This window comes from Rhinopithecus bieti, unplaced genomic scaffold (genome assembly GCF_001698545.2).
Source record: "Rhinopithecus bieti isolate Rb0 unplaced genomic scaffold, ASM169854v2 scaffold_59, whole genome shotgun sequence".
Lineage (NCBI taxonomy): Eukaryota > Metazoa > Chordata > Mammalia > Primates > Cercopithecidae > Rhinopithecus > Rhinopithecus bieti.
The window spans coordinates 748,369-771,300 of record NW_016803115.1 but is presented as its reverse complement, the minus strand read 5'-3'; the positions used below and the strand labels follow the sequence as shown (position 1 = coordinate 771,300).

The 22,932-nt window shown below is 36.1% G+C and overlaps 1 protein-coding gene across 1 annotated transcript in view; it reads right to left on the bottom strand.

The window, feature by feature from the left end:
* RELN (reelin) overlaps positions 1 to 22,932 on the bottom strand; it is a 529,597-nt gene that overhangs the window by 363,000 nt on the left and 143,665 nt on the right. The window contains exon 3 of the mRNA XM_017851861.1: positions 11,574 to 11,709. Within this exon, the coding sequence (XP_017707350.1) occupies positions 11,574 to 11,709 (136 nt within the window). The remainder of the gene's footprint in view (positions 1 to 11,573; positions 11,710 to 22,932) is intronic.

Below are 22,932 nucleotides of genomic sequence, written 5' to 3'. Positions count from 1 at the left end.
AGCAAATAAGGATGCCATCTCAAATCTGAGCATTAATGCCTGCAGGCAGATTTAGAAGAAAGGCTTATATGGCTTAGCTTTACAGCCACACTTTCAATATATTTACTTAGGTTAAAACCAGGGGTTGATTAAGGGACCTACCATCTTTGCTCCTTTGCAACTACAGTGTACATTTTTAATTAGAAGGCTTTTCGCTGTTTATCTTTCCTGTAAAATTTAGGACATTGCTCTTTGAAATATATGTCAGCCCAGATAACGAATATGCTCATGCTATTCGTAATCCCTTCTATAAATACTAATAGTGGAAATACATGCAGGAGATTTGACTAACACATTTTTGTTTCCAGCTTTGAACTCGTCAGTGTGGATAACCAAAACCTCACTTTAATATTGTGAGGTGCTAAAATACAGATGGAAATAATAATTTTATTTAATATTTCTCAGTGCTAAATAAAACATCAATATGCACTGATTTAATTTTAAATAGGTTATCTTATAATTCCAGAAAAGACGTGGCTTGCATTTTTTTATTTCCTCGAATTGTTTTTCTTTTAACTTTGTGATTCGTGTAAACAAAGTTTTACATGAATTCATGCCATCAATTTAAAAATATTATTAATATTAACCTTTTAAATTTTATATTAGTCTAAATAGCATTCACAAACCATAAAAATCTAATTTAATAATATTTATACTCTAGCATGTTTAAACCTTCATAATATTTAGAAGAGGAACGTATGCAATGTCATTTAAATTAGTAAAGAAAATCAACTGCAAATCAAAAATTCAAATTATTGATAAAATTCTGTTAAATTACCAAATTGGTATTTTCAGAGCACCTCAGATACTGTAATATAAAGCTAGCTGTCACCAGTGCATGCCTAAAGGTAGAAATGGCAGAGTATAAACTCTAATTCTATAACATAATCTTCTGGCATATTCGTGCATTTTTCCACTCACGTAAGCATGTATTCACTCATCCATTCAACAACTAATGTTTAAGGAATTACTTTGCCCAAATATTTTCATAATACTACCTGCAATTGAAATACTAGAGATACGTACTGAGTATTCTGCCACCTGAAAGACAGGTTTCAATTTTGTATGTTTCCTTCAGCTTAGTCCACACGCAGGTTATTTCGTTCTTAGGTAATTGCCCTTTTATCCCTAATAACTTTTTACTTATTTTGTCTGTTATTACTATAGTAACACTAGCCTACCTTTGGTTAGCACTGGCCTGGTATGTTTTTTTCCATCTCTGTACTTTCAGTGCTTTTGTGCCATTGTGTTTAGTTTCATCTTTCAGAAACAGCACATTGCTGTATTTTTGTAATTGTATTCTGAAAGTCACAGTGTTTTGCCTGGTGAATTTAATCTGTTTATATTTATTGTAATTGATAATTTACTTAAAATTATTTGTTATATTACGCTTTATACGTCTATGATTTTTTAATTTACCCTTTTCCTTTATTCTGATGTTTTAACTAACTGTTCTTTAATCCTTTGCCCTTCATCTCCCTATTTTTGAAGTTACAATTTTATTTCTGTTCTTTACATTTATATTTTTAACAACCAACTGAGCCCATAACCTTCCTGCAAAATAATTTGATGACATTAGAAAACTTTAATACTGATTTCCTTTTTCCTCCAAAGTATACATTAATGTTGCTTCATATATTTTAGTTATATGTTGCCTTTAAATTCTATCCTAAAATAATTATTGGTATATATGTTATACATAAATTTATTTGCATGTAAAATGCTGAGAGTTTCTAATGTTCTTACTAATTTCTTTACTCACTATTAATTATTGTATCACACTACAATTTCTTATATCCCACACTTTCCTTCTGGGTTTGTTTTTACTGAAGGACATCCTTTAAAAATTTGCTTTAACATGGGCTATGTGCGGTAAAAATATCAAAGTGTACTTTTTTGTACAGTTTGATATCGTGTTTTGTTTTCACACCTAACTGATACTTTACCTAGGTACAGAATTCTAGGAGGACAATTCACTTTGATGATATTGTTCCATTGTCTTCTGGCATCTCTTGTTGCTGATGAGACCACTGTCAGATTAAATTTATAGGTAATCTGTCTTTTCTATTTTGTCACCTTTGATGTTTTCTGTCTTTGATATACTGAAGGCTTATCATGACCTGTATCAGTACTAATTTATTTTATCTGGCTTACATAGAAAACACACACATCTTCCTTAGTTCTAGAAAATTTTCTGCCATTATCTCTTCAAATGTGTCTTACTATTTTTATTCTCTCCTTCTAAAACTTCCATTAGTTGTTAATTTCTTCACTTAGAGTTCTGCACAGATTACTAATGTAAAGCTAGATTCCACATGTTGAGGGTTTTATCTTCTTATAAGTACCTTGTCTTGACCAAAGGCTCCACTCAGATGACAAAATTCTTTGCTGTTTTCCCAGTCAGGCTTCAATCAGTGGGCCCAGTTCCAGCTCCCTCTCCTTTCTTATCTCCTGCTGTCTTTTAAGAGGCTCCTGACAATAGCTCCAGGCCGCACCTAGGTTAAAACTCCAGATCTAGGACCTAAATCAGGTTTAAGAGATGTGTAGGCCACCACAATGTCAGTTCCTATTTCTTGACCCAGCTTTGATATCTCTCCTTTCTTCTTGAAACCAGTGTTTTCACTTTCTTTCAAAACACTGTGTGTGTGTGTGTGTGTGTGTGTGTGTGTGTGTGTGTGTGTGTGTATTTGCTTCATTTTAGCTAGAGTTGCTATTTTATTTCAGTGGGAAGCATTTCTGCTATGCCAATTCAATCTTCCATGATGCCAGAAATCCTCTATGAATATATTTTTATGTGTTTGAAATTGTACCACAGAAACAAATATTTTGTTTATGTCACTTGATATTCTAAGCATCTCTCATTGCTATACTATCTTCATAAATACTAATTTTTAAAAGCAATACAAAGTGGTAGTATAGGATGGTGGTTTAAAGAACACGTTTTAGATCAAAACACACCTGTCTTTGTGAGTTCTTGAAGCTCTTCCTTCAATAACAGGTGGTTCTAGGAGAGTAAAGGAACTTAGTAGGCTGCCTGGTATACCAGTACTCAATAATTAAAGTTTCTTTTTTTATTATTATTACTATTATTACCATCATTATCATAAAATAGAGTTTCAAATTCCATTAATGTTCATTTTCATATTAATAATTAGTCTTCCAGACTAGCTATTTTTTAATATTAGGTACATGACAGTAAGTTTTCATGCATAAGGGCACATTTGAAAAGATGCAGAATCTAAAACCTTGTAGCAGGGAAGTGGAAGATCAGCAAGGGGAAAGCAGTGACTGAGATCCAGGCACAGGGGCAGGCAGAGGAAATGCATTAGCCCAAGACAGCTAAAGAGCAGCACTAAGTCCTGGGCACTGTAAGGGATGATAACTCACTTGTCATATTTGGCTACCATTGCCCATAAAATAAAAAACCATAGAAACTGTTGCACTGGCAAATAAAACTAAAATGAACAATTAGGTAAACAGCCCTTGCCATCTTACTTGGTGAGTTTATAAGTTATGATGGTTCAAGTTCACATAACAATGGCAAAAAACTTAGTTTTGCTTTCTTCCTTCTATGTGTCCTTTGAATTGCATGGTTAATTTCCGTAAATGTCACGGTAATATTTGTGGAAAAGATAACTCAACAGATTATCTAATCTTATGCGATACAACAGAACTTTCTGTAATAATGGAAATGCTCTATATTTGTGCTGTCCAATAAAATAGTCACTAGCCATATGTGGCTACTGAGAACTCAAAATGTGGCTGGTACAACTGAGGAACTGAATTTTTAATTTAATTTTAATGAAATCAAACTTAAATAGCCACACGTGGCTTATAGCTATCACGTTAGAAAGTATGGTGCTAAACAAATTTTAGAATGTGTGTATGTGTGTGTGCTTATGTGTGTGCTATGGTTTAAATGTGTACCTCAAAGTTCGTGTGTTGGAAACGTAATCCCCAATGCAACAGTGTTGAGAGGCAGGACCTTTAAGAAGTGATTAGGTCATGACAGCTCTGCCATCATGAATGGATTAATGCCATTATTGCAGGAGTAGAGTAGGTACCTCAGGAGTGGGCTCCTGATAAAAGGATGAGATGGGCCCCTTTCTTCTTTCAGGCATGTTCAGTTTCTGCCATGTGATGCCTTCCACCACGTTATGACACAGGAAGAAGTCCCTCACCAGATGCAGCCCCTTAATCTGGGACTTCCTAGTCTCCAGAACCAAGAGCCAAAAATCTTCTATTGTTCATAAATGATCCTGTCTCAGGTATTCTGTTACAGAAGCACAAAACAGACTAAAACAATGTGTGTGTGTGTGTGTGTGTGTGTGTGTGTGTGCGCGCGTGCGTGTGTATACACACATACATATCTATATATCTAAATAGGTCACAGAGGACAAAAGTTCTTTAAAAATTTCTTATCTGAAAGAAGCAATCAGTTTTATTTCACATTTGTAATAAGGCCTTAGTATACAGAGACTTTACTAAAAATAGAGTTTAATAATATGCTGTTGCTAGTATCCAAATAACTATACTGGCAAACCACAGCGTTCTTGCTGCCATGGGAAAAATTTATTCACCTGTTTCTCAGACGTCTTTGTCATCAATGTTTTTGACTGTGTAGGCAGTCTGGAAAATGAAATTTCACATTTCTAAAACTGGTTTAATCAATTCTAATAATAGGGAAATAACCCAAATCTCTGCCCACACCTCATTTTAAAAATTTCTACTAGATTTAGAGAATGTTTAATAATTATAACAGATAAAAATTTTAGATTTACTGACTTTGGTCTTTTTGCTTTCACAAATGTCCTATGTGGTTTCAAGTAAGAAGTGCCAAGTACAATAGTAATCCCATCTTAACCACAAAGCCTTGTAATAAGGAACATCTTGCGGATACCAAGTTCAGCCCATTTACTTGAGTGATCTCCATAAGTTCTCACACCATTACATTACATGAGAGGAAAAGAAAGGAACAGGTTGTTTTGCTATAGCTTTTTATTTTTATTTTTTTTTTGCTTCTGGGCTCAACATCAGGAAAAAACTAACATTTTCTCTAAAAAATAAAAAAGCAGAGATTAAAAAAGGAAGAATAGCAAATCTGCTAACACAACTATTTGCTGCAGCATAAAATTCCATAGAAACAGGTACATCTTTGGACCCTCGTTAAAAAATATTTTATTACTGGAATAGAAGATTTTCCCACGGTAAAGCAGTTCCATTTCTCTGATGGTCTTATGATTTTGATGCAAAGCAGCATCCTGCGGAGATGCCAGAAGATTCCCCTAATATAACCTGTGCTGTTTATACCATGACTTCTTGGAAGGAGGAGGAGACAGGAAAGGAGAAAAGAGGGGGGAAAATGAAGGGAATAGCTTTGCTCACTGAATGTCTTAAAATAGATATGTTGTACAATTAATATAACAAAAATAATTTTTTCAAGCCCTCTTGGAGATGTATTGACATATTTTATCTCAACCATACTTCCTAAAATTAAAAACTAAATCCCTAGGAAGCATTCTGACCTCAAGCATTTGACCATTTGCCAAAGTGTTGACACATAAGAACACACATTAGTCCCTGAACTTAGACTTTCTCCATGTTCATGCCTAACTGGCTATTTAAATGTGATGAAAAACAGGGGCCTATGAGGAAGTAAGAACTATCAGTTAGGATCCTAGTTATTTACCTTTAAGGCTAGACAATATTTTTTTATCTTGTCATATAGAGGTATATTTTTGAGCAGCACTGAAATTGTCTCAAGTTGGGAGATGTCCTCTTAAAAACAGAAAACCAGAGCGTCAGAAAAAAAAAAAAAAAAGACATGATTTAAAAGAAAGATGAAATTTCCCCTTTAGAAAACAGCATATCCAGTTTTATCTCAGTGCATAGGTACAATCATTTCAGACTTAAATGGGAGGTAATTGATTTTTGCAGTAAGCTATGTACACATGCAGTAAGCTATGTATAATCTAGAAAGTAAAAGAACATTTGTATGCATCCATTGTTGGCATCTTTATCCATAGGTATGAATACACTTCCAATAAACACACCCATGGGGGAATCCCTGATCTTATTTCAAATGTTTAAGTAACAAGGCAAATACATCTGTGATGTGTCCGTCTGATGAATGGAAATAAATGGGCAACCACACTATATTTTCTCAAGAATTCTCCAGACAGTCTTGAATGGCTCTCATCAAAAATTAAAGGCATCTGAGATACACTCAAGGCAGCACTTCGAATCTCTGCATCTGTATTATTATTTTGAGCCTGGCAGGTGTTCAGAAAGTGCTAGTGTCTTCAATTTTTTAAATGATTTTTTTTTTGCCTTCTTGTTTAGCATACTTTAAGAAAACCATCCCTCTAGGAGATACTTCCTTTAACATATCAAATGTTCAAATATGATCTTCTTAATATTCCTCTTTGCTGACCTAAGTTCATTATTTGTCCATGCTCAGTATCTTAAATAGAATACTGCTTGGTTTATTCTGTTTTCAGTTTTGAGAAAGTTCACATAAGATTAAATCATCACTAATTTAGGCACAAATCTGATCTTCTTTTATGTTCCATTTTAATCCTAATATTATGCTAGTATCTCTGTCTAGACAGTTAAACCTAAACCTAATTGTGATGAATTTTGCGTGTAATTCACACATTCCCCATATGAAATCCCCTTGCGATGAAGGATAGGATATGATCAATATCCACATATCATACATAACAATATCAAACCCATGTTCTTCATATTTCAGAATTTTAAAGTGGCACCTCTCATTATTTGAATGAATTCAAGAATATTCCTATATTCACATAGAGATAGATTTCAAAAGTAGATAGGAAACACATGTGGGTCACCTGGAAAACTTAGAGAGATTCCGATACCATACTGTAAACTCTTATTTAATTTTCATTGTATGACTATTGTATTTTACCATGATAAAATAGACAAGTGATCATTATAAAGGCAAATGGAGTGAAGTAGCAAAATCACCTGCTTTGAAACCAGACTGCCTTTGAATCCAGGCTGTGTCACTCACTAGGTGAGTTACCTTAGGCCAGTGATTTAACATCTCTGTCCTTCAGTTTCCTCATCTGCAGACTGAGATAATAATAGTACTGACTTTACAGAATCACTGAGAATTAAATGGATTAAAAGAGGTAAATAGAATAGTGGCTGGCACACTGTAAATTTTCAAAAATATTATTAATGTTATAGTTGTTATTTTACAACCCCCTTTCCCTGGTAGTTTCTTGCTAATTTTTAGGGTTAGTTTGGAGATTGACTTTCTTTCTTCTTTTTTTCCTTCTCTCTTTCCTCCTCTCCCCTCTTCCTCCTCCTTCTTCTTCTTTCCCTTCCCCAAACCCCTTGGGACTTGGGGATAGGGGACTGATATCCAAGAAGTCTGGATGATTAACTGCCTCTTTTAACTTGAGACTTACTAGTCACTAAAGACTATAATCAGATATAAAAGTGAAAACAAATTATACTGCTACAGGATCTGAATACCCAGCAAATCTTGAATTAAAATTAATACTTCAAATATAAATTTTATCAACAGGTGTCATAAAAGTAATGATAAAATAATTTTGGTCATTTTTCTACATTTGTACCAGTATAGCCATCACTTTATCCTGAAATCATCCACTCCTCTGTGTCTCTCACTTGATTATTTTTAACAAGAAAGGCCATAAACAGACAGCCCAAATGACTATGTGGCTAAGTGGTTTACCAGTAAAACACAGTTTATTCAGACAACACGCCTCTTACTCTTCACTGGGAAAGGCACACACAGCACATTATACAATCATCTTGAATTTCAGTTCAAAAGCTTCCTAATTCTTACTATGGGATTTTAAAAAAAAGGATTTTAAATAGGTAACTAGGGTTTCAAAAATCACAGAGTTTGCATCATACATTGGCTGTACTAAAATGAGATTGCAGAATTGACTGTAGTGTCAATTCAACTGCCAGCATTAGAAAGACCATGTAAATGGTAAATGATAAATGTTCATTTCTGGGTTTCTTCCAGTACAACGCACCATGAATTGTACGACGTTAAAAAATAAACACTGCCAATTATAATTGTAGGATGCCATCAAATGTAAAATACAACCCTACTTCAGAGATGCCAAAATGTATCTTATAATCAATGAAATACAATATTGTATCTTATAATCAATGAAATACAGTATCATTATTAGCTACTAACAAATATTTATTAAGAGCATTCTATTGGTCTATAGTTCAGCACTAGAAACTATTAGGTATATAAAAATATTACACACAGTCCCTGATCTTAAACTTCAGTTAGTAAAAGAAAACAAGCGTGTGGAAAATTAAATAATGGTATGAGTTAACTAATAACATCAAAAAGTCATACAGAACATACTACAAAATCATATAAGCATGGCTAAAGTTTAATTTCTAAGAAACAATCTTTCTTACCTTAAAAGTAAAAGCCTTAATTTTGAGGTTAATCAGAAAAGAGAATCATGGTATATTTACCTTCAAATGCCAGAGGCTTTGTGTGTTTTTTTCAGTTTAATATTTAAAATTAACATTGAATATTAGCAGTCCTCTTCAAGGATTCCTGGGCACTTGCTAATTACAGATACTAACTCTTATATATAGCTCTACTGAATATGTAATAAATATTATGGTAAAGAATAAAGGTAAAAAATTACAAAAATTTAGTTCAGAAAATTTCAAATAAATTGCTTCAGTGGCCCATGTTCAATTTTAACTTCTCCTGTACTCTCTCACAAACTGAGTAGGAAGAGATCAACAAAATCATCTTGCCCACAAAGGAAGCAGCTACTCCATGTAGCTTTCAACATTATCATGGCTTATGATAAAAAGGACTTAACCATTTGTCAAGAATGTTAAAAAGTGCAAACTGTATCATCAAAATTATACTGAGAGATATGGGTGAGGATGTGTAAACTTTTTTGTAGTCAGTAAAAACTCTGACTAAACTGTATTTTTCCAACTAACTGCTAAGAAAACATTGTTTGAATTTAAGACTTAAAATATCTAAATTATTTCTCAGAAGAAAATAGAGTTTTATATCTCAAAAGTAGTGAGATCATAAGCTAACAAATATCAATCTTAAACAGATTCAATTAAAAACATATCTGTTTGGAAGTAGGCAGTTCTTTATTGCTGATATAGATACACTTTGTGTTTTGTCTTTCAAAACAGCAACTTTTATTTTACATTAAGAAGTTATGCATGGCAAGAATTCAATTCATCCTTGCAAGTGCCAATATGCGTACGAGAAAGCATACCAAAAGAGTCAGTGATCACTATTAAGTTAAAGGTAATGACAACATTGACCATCATATAATTCAAGGGGAATTTTCCTTGACAACTTATATAAAAGACACTGTAGCAACTAATGGAGAATCAAAAAGAAATACGAATTTGTCCCTGTCCAATCTAACATAAAAGACAATAACTTAATTCAAACAACTATATAGTAAAATATAATCGGCACTACAATAGAGTTATAAGCAAAATGTGACTATACACATCAATGTTGTTGTTGATACCTTGGCAAGTTTTACAGAAGAGTTGGAATTTAACACGGGTCTTTAAGAATAGGTAAGATTTTAACAATTGAGGTTGAGACTGAAAAGCATTCCAGGCCAAGGAAAAGGCATGGAGAAAGAAAGTTATAGAATCTGTAGGGAACTGTAGGAAGGCCTGCCAGTTCGGGCTCCACCAGGAGGTTTGTGTCAAGGGAGATAAGAGAGAAGATAATAAACAAAGACATTGGAAGAGCCTTCAAACCTATGCCAAAGGTTTGGTCTTCAGAAAGGAGTTTTAGACTTAGCCAAATTTTGAGTAATCAAGGCTGTACTTTCAGAAGATTAACTGGACAACAATATGAAGGATATACTGAAGGAAAAATGGGCTAGAGGTGAGCAGGCAGACAAGTTACGAAGCTACTGCAATCATCTTAGCAAAATGTACTGGAAGGAAAAGGTTCACTTATAAAAAACTTTCTGAGGGAGAAAATGATGGGTTTAAATATCAACCAGTTATGTGAGATGAGTCTGATGTTGGCAGCTTGGGTAACTCAGAGGATAGGCAGAAAGAGTATGTATTTCAGTGATGTCTGACCCATAGAAACCCCAGACACTGAACTGTTCATCATCAAGAGGAAAGAAAAGGCAGTGGTAAATTTTAGAGTACACAGGTTTTACGGGATTTTGTCTGAGCAGAAAGCCTGAACAGAAAACCATTCAAGATGCCTTCTAGCTCTACTTTGCTTGACTGCCCATAGAACAGCTGTTTCTGAACTGCCTTTGACTTTACACCATTGGCTTACTCATCTATTTGACAAATATTTAGTGAGGGCTGACTATGTGCCAGGGACTGTTCTAGACAGTTGGGACAAATCAGTGAAGAAAACAACAACAACAAAAAAACAAAAAACAGACAAAAAATTCTTGCCTTCAACGGGATTGCATTTTAGTAGGAAGTGACAAATGAGAAACAATGTTTGTAACTAAATAAGTGAAGGATATCATGTATTAGAAGTTTAAAAATGCTATGGGGGGAAAAAGGAACCCTGAATAAGAAGGATGAGGCATGGTGACTGTGGGGTAGGGATAGGGGTTAGGAGTATAGTCTATATCAAGAGATGTCACAGTCACAGCCTTGGAACCATAGTATAGTATTTACCTAAGGATGCTCTTGAGAATACTGCTCAAAACCTCCTCTAGTTTCCTCTAAATGAAAGCACCTGGGAGAGCTGTTAGGTTCCTATAGAGTACCTGACTTCTGGCCACTACGAATTCCCTAAATGATCCCATTTTCCTCTTGGCACTAGTGGCCAGAAAGCTCAAAGCTAAATTTGTGGTCTTTTTCCAAAAGGTAGGTAAGGCCTTATAGCATTTTGTAACCCATTTTCACCATATTTTCTGAACATTCATTTTCCAATTGCCCTGATTTATTTGATTATTTTTGTCTTTTAAAAATTGATAATATTTATTGCATATATTTACGGAGCACAATGTGATGTTTTCATATATGTTTACATTTGTGATGATTAAATCAAGCAAATTAACATATCCATTACCTCACATATCATTTTTTTGTGATGTGAATGTTTAAAATCTCTTTTAGCAATTTTGAGATATGCAATACATTAACTATAGTCACCATGCTGTGCAGATCTCCAAATTTACTTCTCCTAACTGAAACTTGGTACCCTTTGAACAATTTCTCCCTGTTCCCCATGTCCCCTAACCTCCCGTCCCACCAATTCACTTACTTTTACTTTATTGCGTACTTTTGTCAGCTAAAATCCAATTTAGACTTTTGGAGGTACACATAAATATGCAAAAATAAACTGCTAAATTTACTTTTTAAAAAAGTTTTTACCTTTTTTGACAAAATTAGTGATTTTAATTAAGGTTAAATCTGTCAAAATAAAACACTTAAATAGTTACTCTATATGTAATCCCATGAGAAGTCCTAAGTATTTGCCTCCTGTATGTATTGCAGACACTTTGGGTACTCACATGAAATTAACACAGCCTGTGCCCGCAGGTGGAGCAATCCAGATGAAGCTGAGGTTGGTTGTGGGCAGGTGACTCACGTGAGAGGCCACCACACTGCACATGAACTGGTTACCAAACTGGTGGTCAGACATGATCCCTGAGAGAAAGGAAGGAGAGTTGTTACAAAGACAACAAAACAAAGATCTGCCTATCACGGCATCACAGTATTTTCTGAATATTTTTCTTTCATGTTAAGGTTCTACGCTATTTGGCTTGCTAATAAGTTATGTAATTTTTCACTTTTTATTGCTACAGGGAAATTCATCATTTAAAATATTATTGTTAAAGGAGTGACCTGCTGGAATCATTGCTATAGTATTTGCTTTGCTTTGATTTTGTTGATTGGTCTTTGCCTATCACCAAAAACCAACAGGACCAACCTGCAGTTGAACAAGGTTAGGTTTATTGGAACTGTCTGCAGCATGAGAGACCAAATGGCATAGGGAGGTGGGAGGCATCTCAGTAAAAGGATGTCAGGAGAGGCTTGTTAAAATATTTAGGCTTGTGTTAGGTTATTTCAGAGGGCAGGTTGATCAGGTTTGCCTGGAAAACTCCCTAGTCCTATTTGGGAGGTTTCAAGAAAAGGTCCTTTGCCTCTGGATTTGGGGCTATCACAAAGTAGAGGCAATCTTTTCACTGAGTATCTTAGTGTGTTGTTGTTGTTTTAATCTCAGAGGCATGAGGAATGGGGTGAGGCTAAATCTGTGACTAGCAGAAAAGCAACAGCAGTCCTATATGCATGGAGGGGGATGTTGGTCACTTTTGTGGTTTGCTTCACGTTCTTAGTCTTGTCTGTGTTCAGGTATGTTACAGGGTGGTCTTGATTTTGCCTCGTAACATCACAGTTGTAAAGTGGTCTTGTGTAATGTTGATGTTCTGTGAATTGTTCATGTTCAAAATGAGAACATCGTGGCCTAGCTGTGAGCAGGTCAGCTCCAAGCTGAGCTATCAGGGAATGCTTTTCTTTTTTTAATAAGGTGATTATCTTAGGTGTATCTCAGATATAAAATAGTAATAAATAACTCAACAATTAAAAAACAAACAACCAAATTAACAAATGGCCAAAAGACCTAAACAGTCACCCCACCAAAAATGATACACAGATGACAAATAATCATATGAAAAGATATTCAGGATCATATGTCATTACAGAACTGCAAATAAGACAATAATGAGATACCACTACACTCATATTAGAATGTCCCAAATACGGAATACTGACAATACCAAATACTGGTGAGGATGCAGAGCAACAGAAAGTCTCATTCATTGCTGGTGGGAATGCAAAATGGTACAGCCCCTTTGGAAGACAGTTTGACAGTATTTTTACAAAACTAGACATATTTTTACCATATGATGTAGCAGTTGTACTTCTTGGTACTTATCCAAGTGAACTGAAAACATATGTCTGACAAAAACCTGTACACGGATATTTATAGCAGCTTTATTCATAACTGCCAAAAGTTGGAAGCAACCAAGATGTCCTTCAGTTGGTGAATGGATAATGTGGTACATCTAGACAATGGAATGTTATTCAGCACTAAAAGAAATGATCTATGAAGCCATGCAAAACATAAAGGAAATTTAATATGCTTATTACCCAAGTGAAAGAATCCAATCTGAAAAGGCTACATAGTGTGTAATTCCAACTGTATGACATTATGGAAAAGGTAAAACTATGGAAACAGTAAAAAGATCAGGGGTTGCCAGGAGTTGAAGAGGGAGGTAGGCAGGATGAACAGAAAGGGCACAGAGGATTCTTAAGGGAATGAAACGACTCTGTATGATACTGTAATGGTGGATATGTGTCATTATAAATGTGTCCAAATGCATAGAATGTACACACCAAGAGTGAACCCTACTGTAAACTCTGGACTTTGAGCAATAATGACGTGACGATGTAGGTTCATTGATTGTACCAAAAGTACCACATTCTGAGGCAGGATGTTGACAGTAGGGCAGATTTTTTTGTGTGCAGGGATAGTGGGTGTATGGCAACTCTGTGCTTTTTATTCAATTTTGCTGTGAACCTAAAGCTTCTCTAAAAAATAAGTTTATTATTTAAAAAAATTACTAAAAGCTTTGCCAGAAATGGGAAGTTAAATGGGAAGTTAATTTCTTTCATTTACTGGCTTTGTGACCTTGGACAAATCTTTGAGATCCAGTTTTCTTGTCTGTAAAATGGAAATACCATGCCTTCTATACCTTAAAGTTGCTGTAAGTAGTAAATGACCCAATACATATGACAGCACCTAGTATCCTATCTGGAAGCAGTGGGCTCTCACAAATGTTGATTTTCTTCCTGCCTACCAGAGTGATCTTTCTAAAATATAAACTTGTTCACACTGTTAATATTCCCTTTAAAAAACTCTCAACGACCCCATTTTTTTTTTTTTTTTTAAAGAACGGAGTCTCCCTCTGTCACCCAGGCTAGAGTGCAATGGTGTGACCTCGGCTCACTGCAACCTGCAATCTCCGCCTCCCGGGTTCAAGCGATTCTCCTGCTTCAGCCTCCCGAGTAGCTGGGATTACAGGCGCCTGCTGCCACAGCCGGCTAATTCTTTTTGTATTTTTAGTAGAGACGGGGTTTCACCATGTTGACCAGGCTGGTTTTGAACTCCTGACTTCAAGTGATCCACCCACCCTGGTCTCCCAAAATGTTAGGATTACAGGCGTTAGCCACTGCGCCTGGCCAACTCCGTATTGTTTATAGCTGCACTGTCTAATATGGTAGCTGCCAGCCACAGCGATTATTTAAATTAATTAAAATTTGATACAATTAAAAAGTCAGTTCTTCAATTGCACTAGCCACATTCCACATGCTCAATAGCACATGTGGTTCATGGCTGCCACACTGGACAGCACAGAATAGAACATGCCCATCATCACAGAAAGCTCTATCAATGGCACTGGCCATCAGTAAGACTCTGAATAATTAAGACTCTGAATTTGCCTCTCACTGCCTTCTCCAGCCTCAGCTTCAGCACTTCCCACCCCCATGTCTTCCCCGTCGTCCTCTTGCACTTTGCACACCCAAAATACCAAATGAACCCTCCTCTATCTTCGTACAAGCTGTACCCTCTACCTAAAATGCTCTCTTTCCTTAACTGCTCTCAAACACCTGACAGATCCTACATGAAGATGTGGCTCACTTTCTGCTTTTTCAAGCCCCTCCTGTCCACTTCCAAGCGAACCCAGGTAACTGCTCTTATAGATCCCCATTGAATCTTTTACTTAACTCCAACACAGCACTTAGCCCAAGGCATTTGGAATGTTCTGTTTTCTAACTTTCTTTACTTCGTAAGCCCCTTAAAAGCACAAAGCAGGTCTACTAATCCACACTCCTCTAGCATCTAGTACCTTACACATAGTCAAACATTCATTTTTGTTATATTCTGGCCTTTGGTCTCTTGCATTCCTTTGAAAGGATTCCTCAACCCCCAAGATTTAAAAAATATTCTCCTATGTTTTCTTTCTACTATTTTATTTTCATATTGACATCTTTAATGTTTCTGAATGTTATTTTGTTGTGTGGTACAAAGCAAGGATTTGACTTTTCCCTAAATGGTCCTAGGTTCCCACCATTCTTCCCCTGGCATATCATGTCGCTCTTCACAGGTTTCTCTGTCCTGTCTCACTCCCATGTTCCACTAAAATGATTTCTCTGAAAGACATACATGACCATGTCAATCCCCGTGACATCTCCTTAAATGGTTCCCATCAGATTCTAGAGAAATACTAACTTCCTAGCATCAGTTAGAAGGTGTGGGACAATCTGACCCCCACTTGCTCTGCCTGTACACACTTGCTATCCTTTGTGAACCAGCAATGCCATCACTCTCAAGCACTAGTGGCTGAGCCACCCTTGCTCATACCTCTAAGAACATGCTCTGCTTTCAACACAACAGGCCCCAGACTTTTGCTCTCCTTCCACCCATCCTTCTTCTCTACTAGGCTAACTTCTATGTGCTGTTCAAGGCAAGGCTCAATGTAGCCTTTAACACCAAACATTGAGAGGAGTCACTTACTATGCTAGGCCTAATGATACAATCTGACATGGCCCACTCCTCAAAGACTTTCCTCACTGCCCCTCCCTCTCTCACTGCGCACTTGCTGCCCACTCACTGCCCCTGCCCCATGTTTGGATAGGTTTCCTCCCTCTGTGGCATCAAAGCAGTTCATACATCCCTTTATCACAGCCCTTGACCATCTCCCCAAGTTGTCCATGAGGGATACTGCCTTTAATCTTTATATCCCAAGTGCCTGCCACAGTGTCTGACATACCACAGATTCTCAAGAAATATTTTCTGAATACACAGAAAGGGTAAAGACTGTAACAAAGAAAAGAAGAAGTAATTTAGGAATAAATACAACTTATAATACGAATTATTTATTCAGGAGCAGGACTGAAAAAAAGACGATAGAAATTATAACACACATTTCACATTAACTAAATGCAATAGAATATTCTACAGTATAAAGTTGTTCAGCATAGGTCATAACTGGTCTAAAATACAGAAAAACAAATCTATGTTTTGACGTATCCAAATGTTCTTTTTCCCATGCAAGACTCTACGTTTTTAAGCTGAATCCTGAGGCAAAAATCATCAAGCCAGAGAAATCACAACGTTGGGGAGAATAGGAGAGTCCCAGGAAAATCACAGAGTGCCCAAGGAGACTCAATAATGTGACTCAGGAGCGGCCACTCCCCTCCGGTCAGGCATAAAGCAGGGATCCAGTGTATGGAAAATGACAAGTCTACAGGAGTCTGCCTGGCCAAAAAGGAAAACAAAGTCCTAGCCACAGTCCTGTGGGAAGGGAAACAAATCAAACAAAATAAGGTTTCAGCATTATAGGGCCTTAGTAACAGGACTTATGCTCAAATGCCTCCTGATTTCTCAAAACCCCTCTTTGAAAATGAGTCAATGTCTAGGCCACATATTGCTTGACAATTTTATAAGTTGCCACCTTAATGCCCTACCTTGGGTGAATATGCCATATAAGGATATTCTTGCAATCTAACATTCTAGCATAGTTCTCCCAGTTGGCTGCCCAGTGGCACCAGGAGAAGAGATTTAATAAATACTGTTACCCAGAGATTCTGAGTTAACTGTTTTGAAGTATGGTGTGGGTATTGAGAATTTTTTAAAGCTCACCAAGCAATTCTGATGTCTAGCCAATAATTTGTGTTAAAAGTGTGCCTTAGTAAAATGTGTAGAATTCAGGACTTAGAGTAATACTATTCATATCATGATGGTATCAATGTGCAGTTTGAAAACAGCCAACAATATCTTACATAATGTCTCTGGTAGTAACACAAAATAACCTATCCTCTCACTCACTAATCCTAAAACCATCCCACACATGTATTCTCTGGACCTTTCTATGCAGCTTCAAACACTATGACTATACAATGGTCTTTGCTTTTTTTTTTTTTTAAACATAGAACACTGGCATATTATATTGCAACACATTGTAATTGGCACTTTCTTTGAGAACATGTAAACATCAGCCAGAGTTGCAACTATTAGAAATCGATTTACCTAAAATCAAGCAGCAGGACAGAAATTATTTACAGAATTCCTACTTTGCATCAAACATTGTGTTAGGTTCTATGGAGGTATATAAAAGAAATAGAGAACATAGTCCTTGCCCTGATATGACTTGAGCTGAGAAGAGAAAACTGGAATAAATTAACATCTTAAATAAAGCAGCTAGAAAAGAAGCAAGTGCTACTTGGGTGGTATTGATAAAAAACACAAAATAAGAGTGAAAAGTTATTAATAAGGACAATTATAACAATGACAACTAATGCTTATTAGGCACTTACTATGACCTGGCACTACTCTAAGTGCTTCAAAAATATTAACTTACTTAAGGCCCTTCATACCCTATGAGGTAGGAGTGTTATATTCTCCATTTTACTAATTAAGACACTGATAAAATGGAGTGATATGGTTTGGTACTGTAATGTCATGTTTAATTATAATTCCCAGTGTTGGGGGACAAACCTGGTGGGAGGTGACTGTATCATGGAGGTGGATTTCCCCCTTGCTGTTCTTGTGATCTTGAGTTCTCACAAGATCTGGTTGTTTCAAAGTGTGTAACACTTCTCCCTCTCTCTCTCCTGCTGGCCATATGATGATGTACTTGTTTCCCCTTCACCGTCCACCATGATTGTAAGTTTCCCAAGGCCTCCCCAGGAGAAGCCTGCACAGTTTATAGAACCGTGAGCCAATTAAACCTATTTTCTTTATAAATTACCCAGTCTCAGGTGGTTTTTTTTACAGCAGTATCAGAATGGACCAATACATGGAGATAAAAGAATCTGTTTATGTTCATTTAGCAAGTGTACAAAGTAGCCTGGATTCCAGTCAGTGCCCTTAGTCAGATATGGCTCCTATTGGAGTGTGAGATTGGAACTGAGTCTTAAAGAAAAAGCTAAGATTTCCCATATTTGTTTTTATTTACACAAAGCAGCAGAGTATAATCCAGAGGTGGTTACCTCAGTTCTGTCACACACTACTATATGATCTCTCTCAGGGCACCCCCTCTCAAGCTTCATTCTGACATCTCTAAAATGCTGGTCATGATCACTAAGATCCCTTTCATTTAGGGGTCCTCATTGTAATCTCTGAGTACAATTTAAATGAATACAAGAAAAATGGGAGAACATTACACAAAGGCAGAGATAGTGAGCAAGGGTGCATATATAAATTGAGAACTAGGAGAATGAGAGAACTCAGAATCAGCTTCTCATGTTCTATGAAACACAATTTACTGCATCCACCATGGTGATCTTTTTAATGCCTTTTGTACCATGACAGACATATACCACCGAAATAATATATGTAAGTTGGAAACCATTCTTGGGACAACTAAAATTTTGAATTTGATAATAAATTTAAATTTACATGCAGCTTTCCCTGCTGCATGCTGAATAATAGGATCTATATTGAATTTTTATTATTATTTGGAAAAGGGAAAACAGGATCTATAACACAATAATTTAACTACACTTTTTATCAAAGAGATATGTACATATAATGTATATGTGTGTATAGTGTACTTATAATAATGATTTTATTTTCATTGCTTTGATTATATGTAAACTTATGCAAAAAATGTTCATATGAAACTTCTGCCCCAGAGAAAGAGGCTATACTTTTTCAAGAGAATTGAGAGAAAGTAAACAAGTCAAATGTGGCTCTCCTGATGTAGCTTTGGGCAAAGAAAGTGGAGTTTATCCTTCAAACTCTGGAGTTCTACAAAATTGACAACTTTTTTATTTTCAGTAAGACTTTAAAGCATCTATTGTTACAAAACGTTTTTCTTTTGCATATTGTGTACAGATATGTTAAAAATAGAATCATAATTTTGCTGTAATCTCTGTACCAACAACCAATACCACTCTGTAAAGCCATGATTCCTTTAACGAAGTATGGGGTTTTAAATTCATTGTCCTACAAACCATGGGTATCTAGATAACAAATATCAAATATTTGTCTTCTTTATCAAAGTTGTGGTTGAAGGATGGGAATCAATAGCAGAGTATCCTTTATCCACATTATATTTCAGCAAGATTTGACTCACAATGTCTTTAATTATTTTAAAGTTGCCCCCACACTCTCTTTTAAGACAGTGACATATATTTCTGTGCCTTCCGGGATGTCATTTTCCTTGACAAGTCTTCAGTTATTTTAAGTTTGTGACTAAACCTTGTGTGAACCCCATTTTCCCCCAGGAATGCTTCTCTGTGCTTTAAATGTGCATACTTTGGGTCTTCAAAACCATAACTAGAAGTTCTATGATCCCCCATCTCTACAATAAAATGTACGTATGTTCATAAAAGTGTAGGCTACTTGCTTCCAGGAAACACACTGAATATTTTATTACCAAAAGTAAGCAACCTATTGATAAAATTACACATTCATGTTGGGTCAATTCTATATTTCAGAGATGGAAGATGTGGATTACTCAAATCTCTTTAGTGTATAATTTGCCATGGTTAGTGTTAAAGTGGGTATAACAAGTCCTGGTCTATTTTTCATGGGTTTCAAGAATGAAGACATCTGTGGATAGGGTATCACCAAACAAAGGGCAAGTACATTAAAATTATGATTTTTTATGTGAAAATATAACCTCATACATAAAATGATACAATTGTAAAATAAATGTTTCATTATTTCAAACACTTTCAGAAAACTTGGTACAATGTTTCATCAGGAAGTTTAGCAAAGTTATTACTTTATGTCTACATAAGTGTAAGCTAAGAATGGCACAAATATTTAAGATGATTTTCACTTCCTTTCCTTTTCATCATTTGCTCTTTCTTTAAAAGGGATATCTAGAGGCTTCCATCAGTTAATAAAAAAAAAAAAACACACAGACTGTTCTGAAACTCTAGTTTGGAAAGTTAGTGTTATATTGTAAATGAAAAAGAAAAAATGAATTATAGAATTCTTTTTTATCATTCTTTAATCTGTTAATTCAAATATGAATAACTGTCTACTTACAAAATTTGGCTTGTCTATTATTTGCTTTCTTTGCTAGATCAGTGTACCCAGACATTTCCACAAAGCCAAACACGATTTCATATGCTGAAAAGTAATCATAGAATTTTCTTAAAAAAACCCTTATTGCAGCTTATCTGTGAAGTACCAGCCTGATGAAAATAGGTATGAAAACAATAGCTCTGAAGTAGAGTAATGCTACAAGATATTGAATAGTACGTGCACACACACTCACACATATACACTGTGTATGTTTACTTTTCAAAGCAAGTCTGCTTTTTGAAGGTATTTCAAAATACCTTCTGCTGTCTGCTGATTTGAAGGTATTTGTTTTCAGATTTAAGTTTAAGAAGCCAAAAAGCACTAAAATCTTTTAAAAGTCATTCTGGAATTGTGTATCTATGGACACAAGTTAGAAATGGAAGAGAACCTATGCGATTTTCACACCTCTAGTTAGCTCTATAAATAGAGCCAATTCTAAGTCAACTTGATTCTTTCCTTGCTCAGTGCACTTAAAAGATGAGAGGTCTTGAAGTTGCCTCCCCATTCCTCTCCCAGAAGTACCATTTACTGAATGCCTCTCTGTGCCAGGTTTAGAGAGGCAGGCGAGGGGAAAAGTTGAGAGCATAGATACCTTGTCTGCCTATGTTTAGATCCTTGCTCACTGCCAAGGAGTTGTGGAATCTTGGGCAGGTTACTCTATCATTCTGTTCCTCAGTTTCCTTTCCAGGAAAACGAGGATGACAATAATAGAGTAGCTGTGAAGAGTAAATGAGTGTATGGCACACAGTGTTGTACATGTTGGCTATTATTATTATTCCCATTTTAAAGATAAAGGAACCAAGACTCAGGAAATTTTTTTTAAGAGACAGGGTCTTGCTCTGTCACCTAGGCTGGGATGCACTGGTATGATCACAGCTCACAGCAGCCTCACTTTCCAGGCTCAAACAATGCTCCCACCTCAGCCTCCTGAGTAGCTGGAATTACAGGCACACATCACTATGCCCGTAAGACTCAGTAGATTTAAGTGACTTCCCAAGGATAATAGGACTAGTGAGTGGCATCTGCACACAGGTTCCACTACGCTGTCTGCTGGCTTCCTCCCCACATTACTAAATAGTAGTACCTTAGTTCTGGGAAGACACATTCCTGATCCATTAGAAACCCTGTCCAAATCCAATTATAGAATGCAAACCATCTGAGAATGAACAGGAAGAAAGCCCTTCCTATAAGACACAAGCTTAGGCTCTCTGTCTTTTTCTCCAAATGCCTAAATTTTTCATCACTTATTATTTACCCTTTGTCCTCAGACACATCTCTGAGTTAGATATAGAAATGAGTGAGACATTTCTAAGTCAAACGCTGTTCTCCAAAGTTATACTTGGGTCTGTGTGACTACTGAGTTTGACAATATAGCATCCTTTTCAAAGAGCTGTGGAGACTCTGCCCTGCCTATCTGTAATGGAAGCTCTCTGATCTGCTGGTCCAAAGCTTATCTCTGCTGTCTTCTCTTCTAACACTGAATACTCCCCCTCCCTGCTTAACAGCTGCATGGTGGTAGATAATCACTTCCCACTGCCTGCCCCCAGCCTCTCCTCAAAGTAATGGCAACATGCTGGCTACCTGTCCAGAACTATATTCTGCCTCACCACCTGGTGCCTGCTCCTGTGACCTGCTCTCCTGTGTGTTTAATTCACAACCCAACTTCCAGTTTAGGAGTCAGATTTTATACATATGCAGGCCACAGAAACTCAAAGAAGAGGAGGCTTTAGAGATACAAATCCAAGCCACAGAGGAGACTAAAAAGAGCCTCAACAAGGTTTTCTTTAAAACAAAACAAAAATGAACTATCACCAGGTCCTAAAAGCTACGTCCAAAATTCTCAAGCCTGTCTCTTCTCTCTCATCACTGCCAAAGAAATGCCCAGTTGACCTATCTAGGAAGTGTACTACAATACCAAAATTACTACTTAGCACCATGGTTCAGATTTCTGCCTACCCTAATACTCAAAAAACAGAGAAAGAGAGAAGATTCTGGACAAACTAATAACAGCTAACATTTGCTAAGCATTTAATGATGCAGGCAAAGTTCTGAGTGTTTTACAAATATTAACAAATTTTTTCATGAAAAACCCTGAGAAGTGTTATTCTTATTCTTGTTTTATAGAAGCTTAAAGGAGTTAAGTTGTCCATGTCACTAGTGACTTCAGTGACTAATAGTCACAAGGGATTCAGCCCTGTCAATTTTTAGTGGTGTGATCTTGAACAAGTTACTTAAACTCTCTAAGTCCCAGGATCATTATTTTGTTATATATAGATAATAAGATCTACTCAATAGAACTGTGGGAATGATTAAGTAAAATAATTCATATTGTGAGGATTACATGCTAAATTGCATATAAAGTAATTAGGATAATATTCATTAAATGTTGAAATTTTATTTGCAGAATTAAAGAATGTATCTCAGTCCTTCTCTGTTTCTACTGCACTCAGACAAAATGTTCATTTAAATAGGTAAAGGAGCTGAAGATCACTCATGCTGAGCATGAAACCCCAGCCAAAGGAATGAACAAGAGGCATGGTAACCCTTGTCTAACTCCAGAAAACCCTCTGCATGTAGAAACAGGATCTGATTATTTTAACTCTACATCCAGACTGGCTAACCTAAAAGAATTATCCATAGCAATGTTTTGTCTAAATAACCTGTGACTGCTGCCATACAGAAACAGCTCCGGGTAGAACTGTTTTTTATTTATTTATTTATTTATTTATTTATTTATTTATTTATTTATTTTTATTTATTTTTTT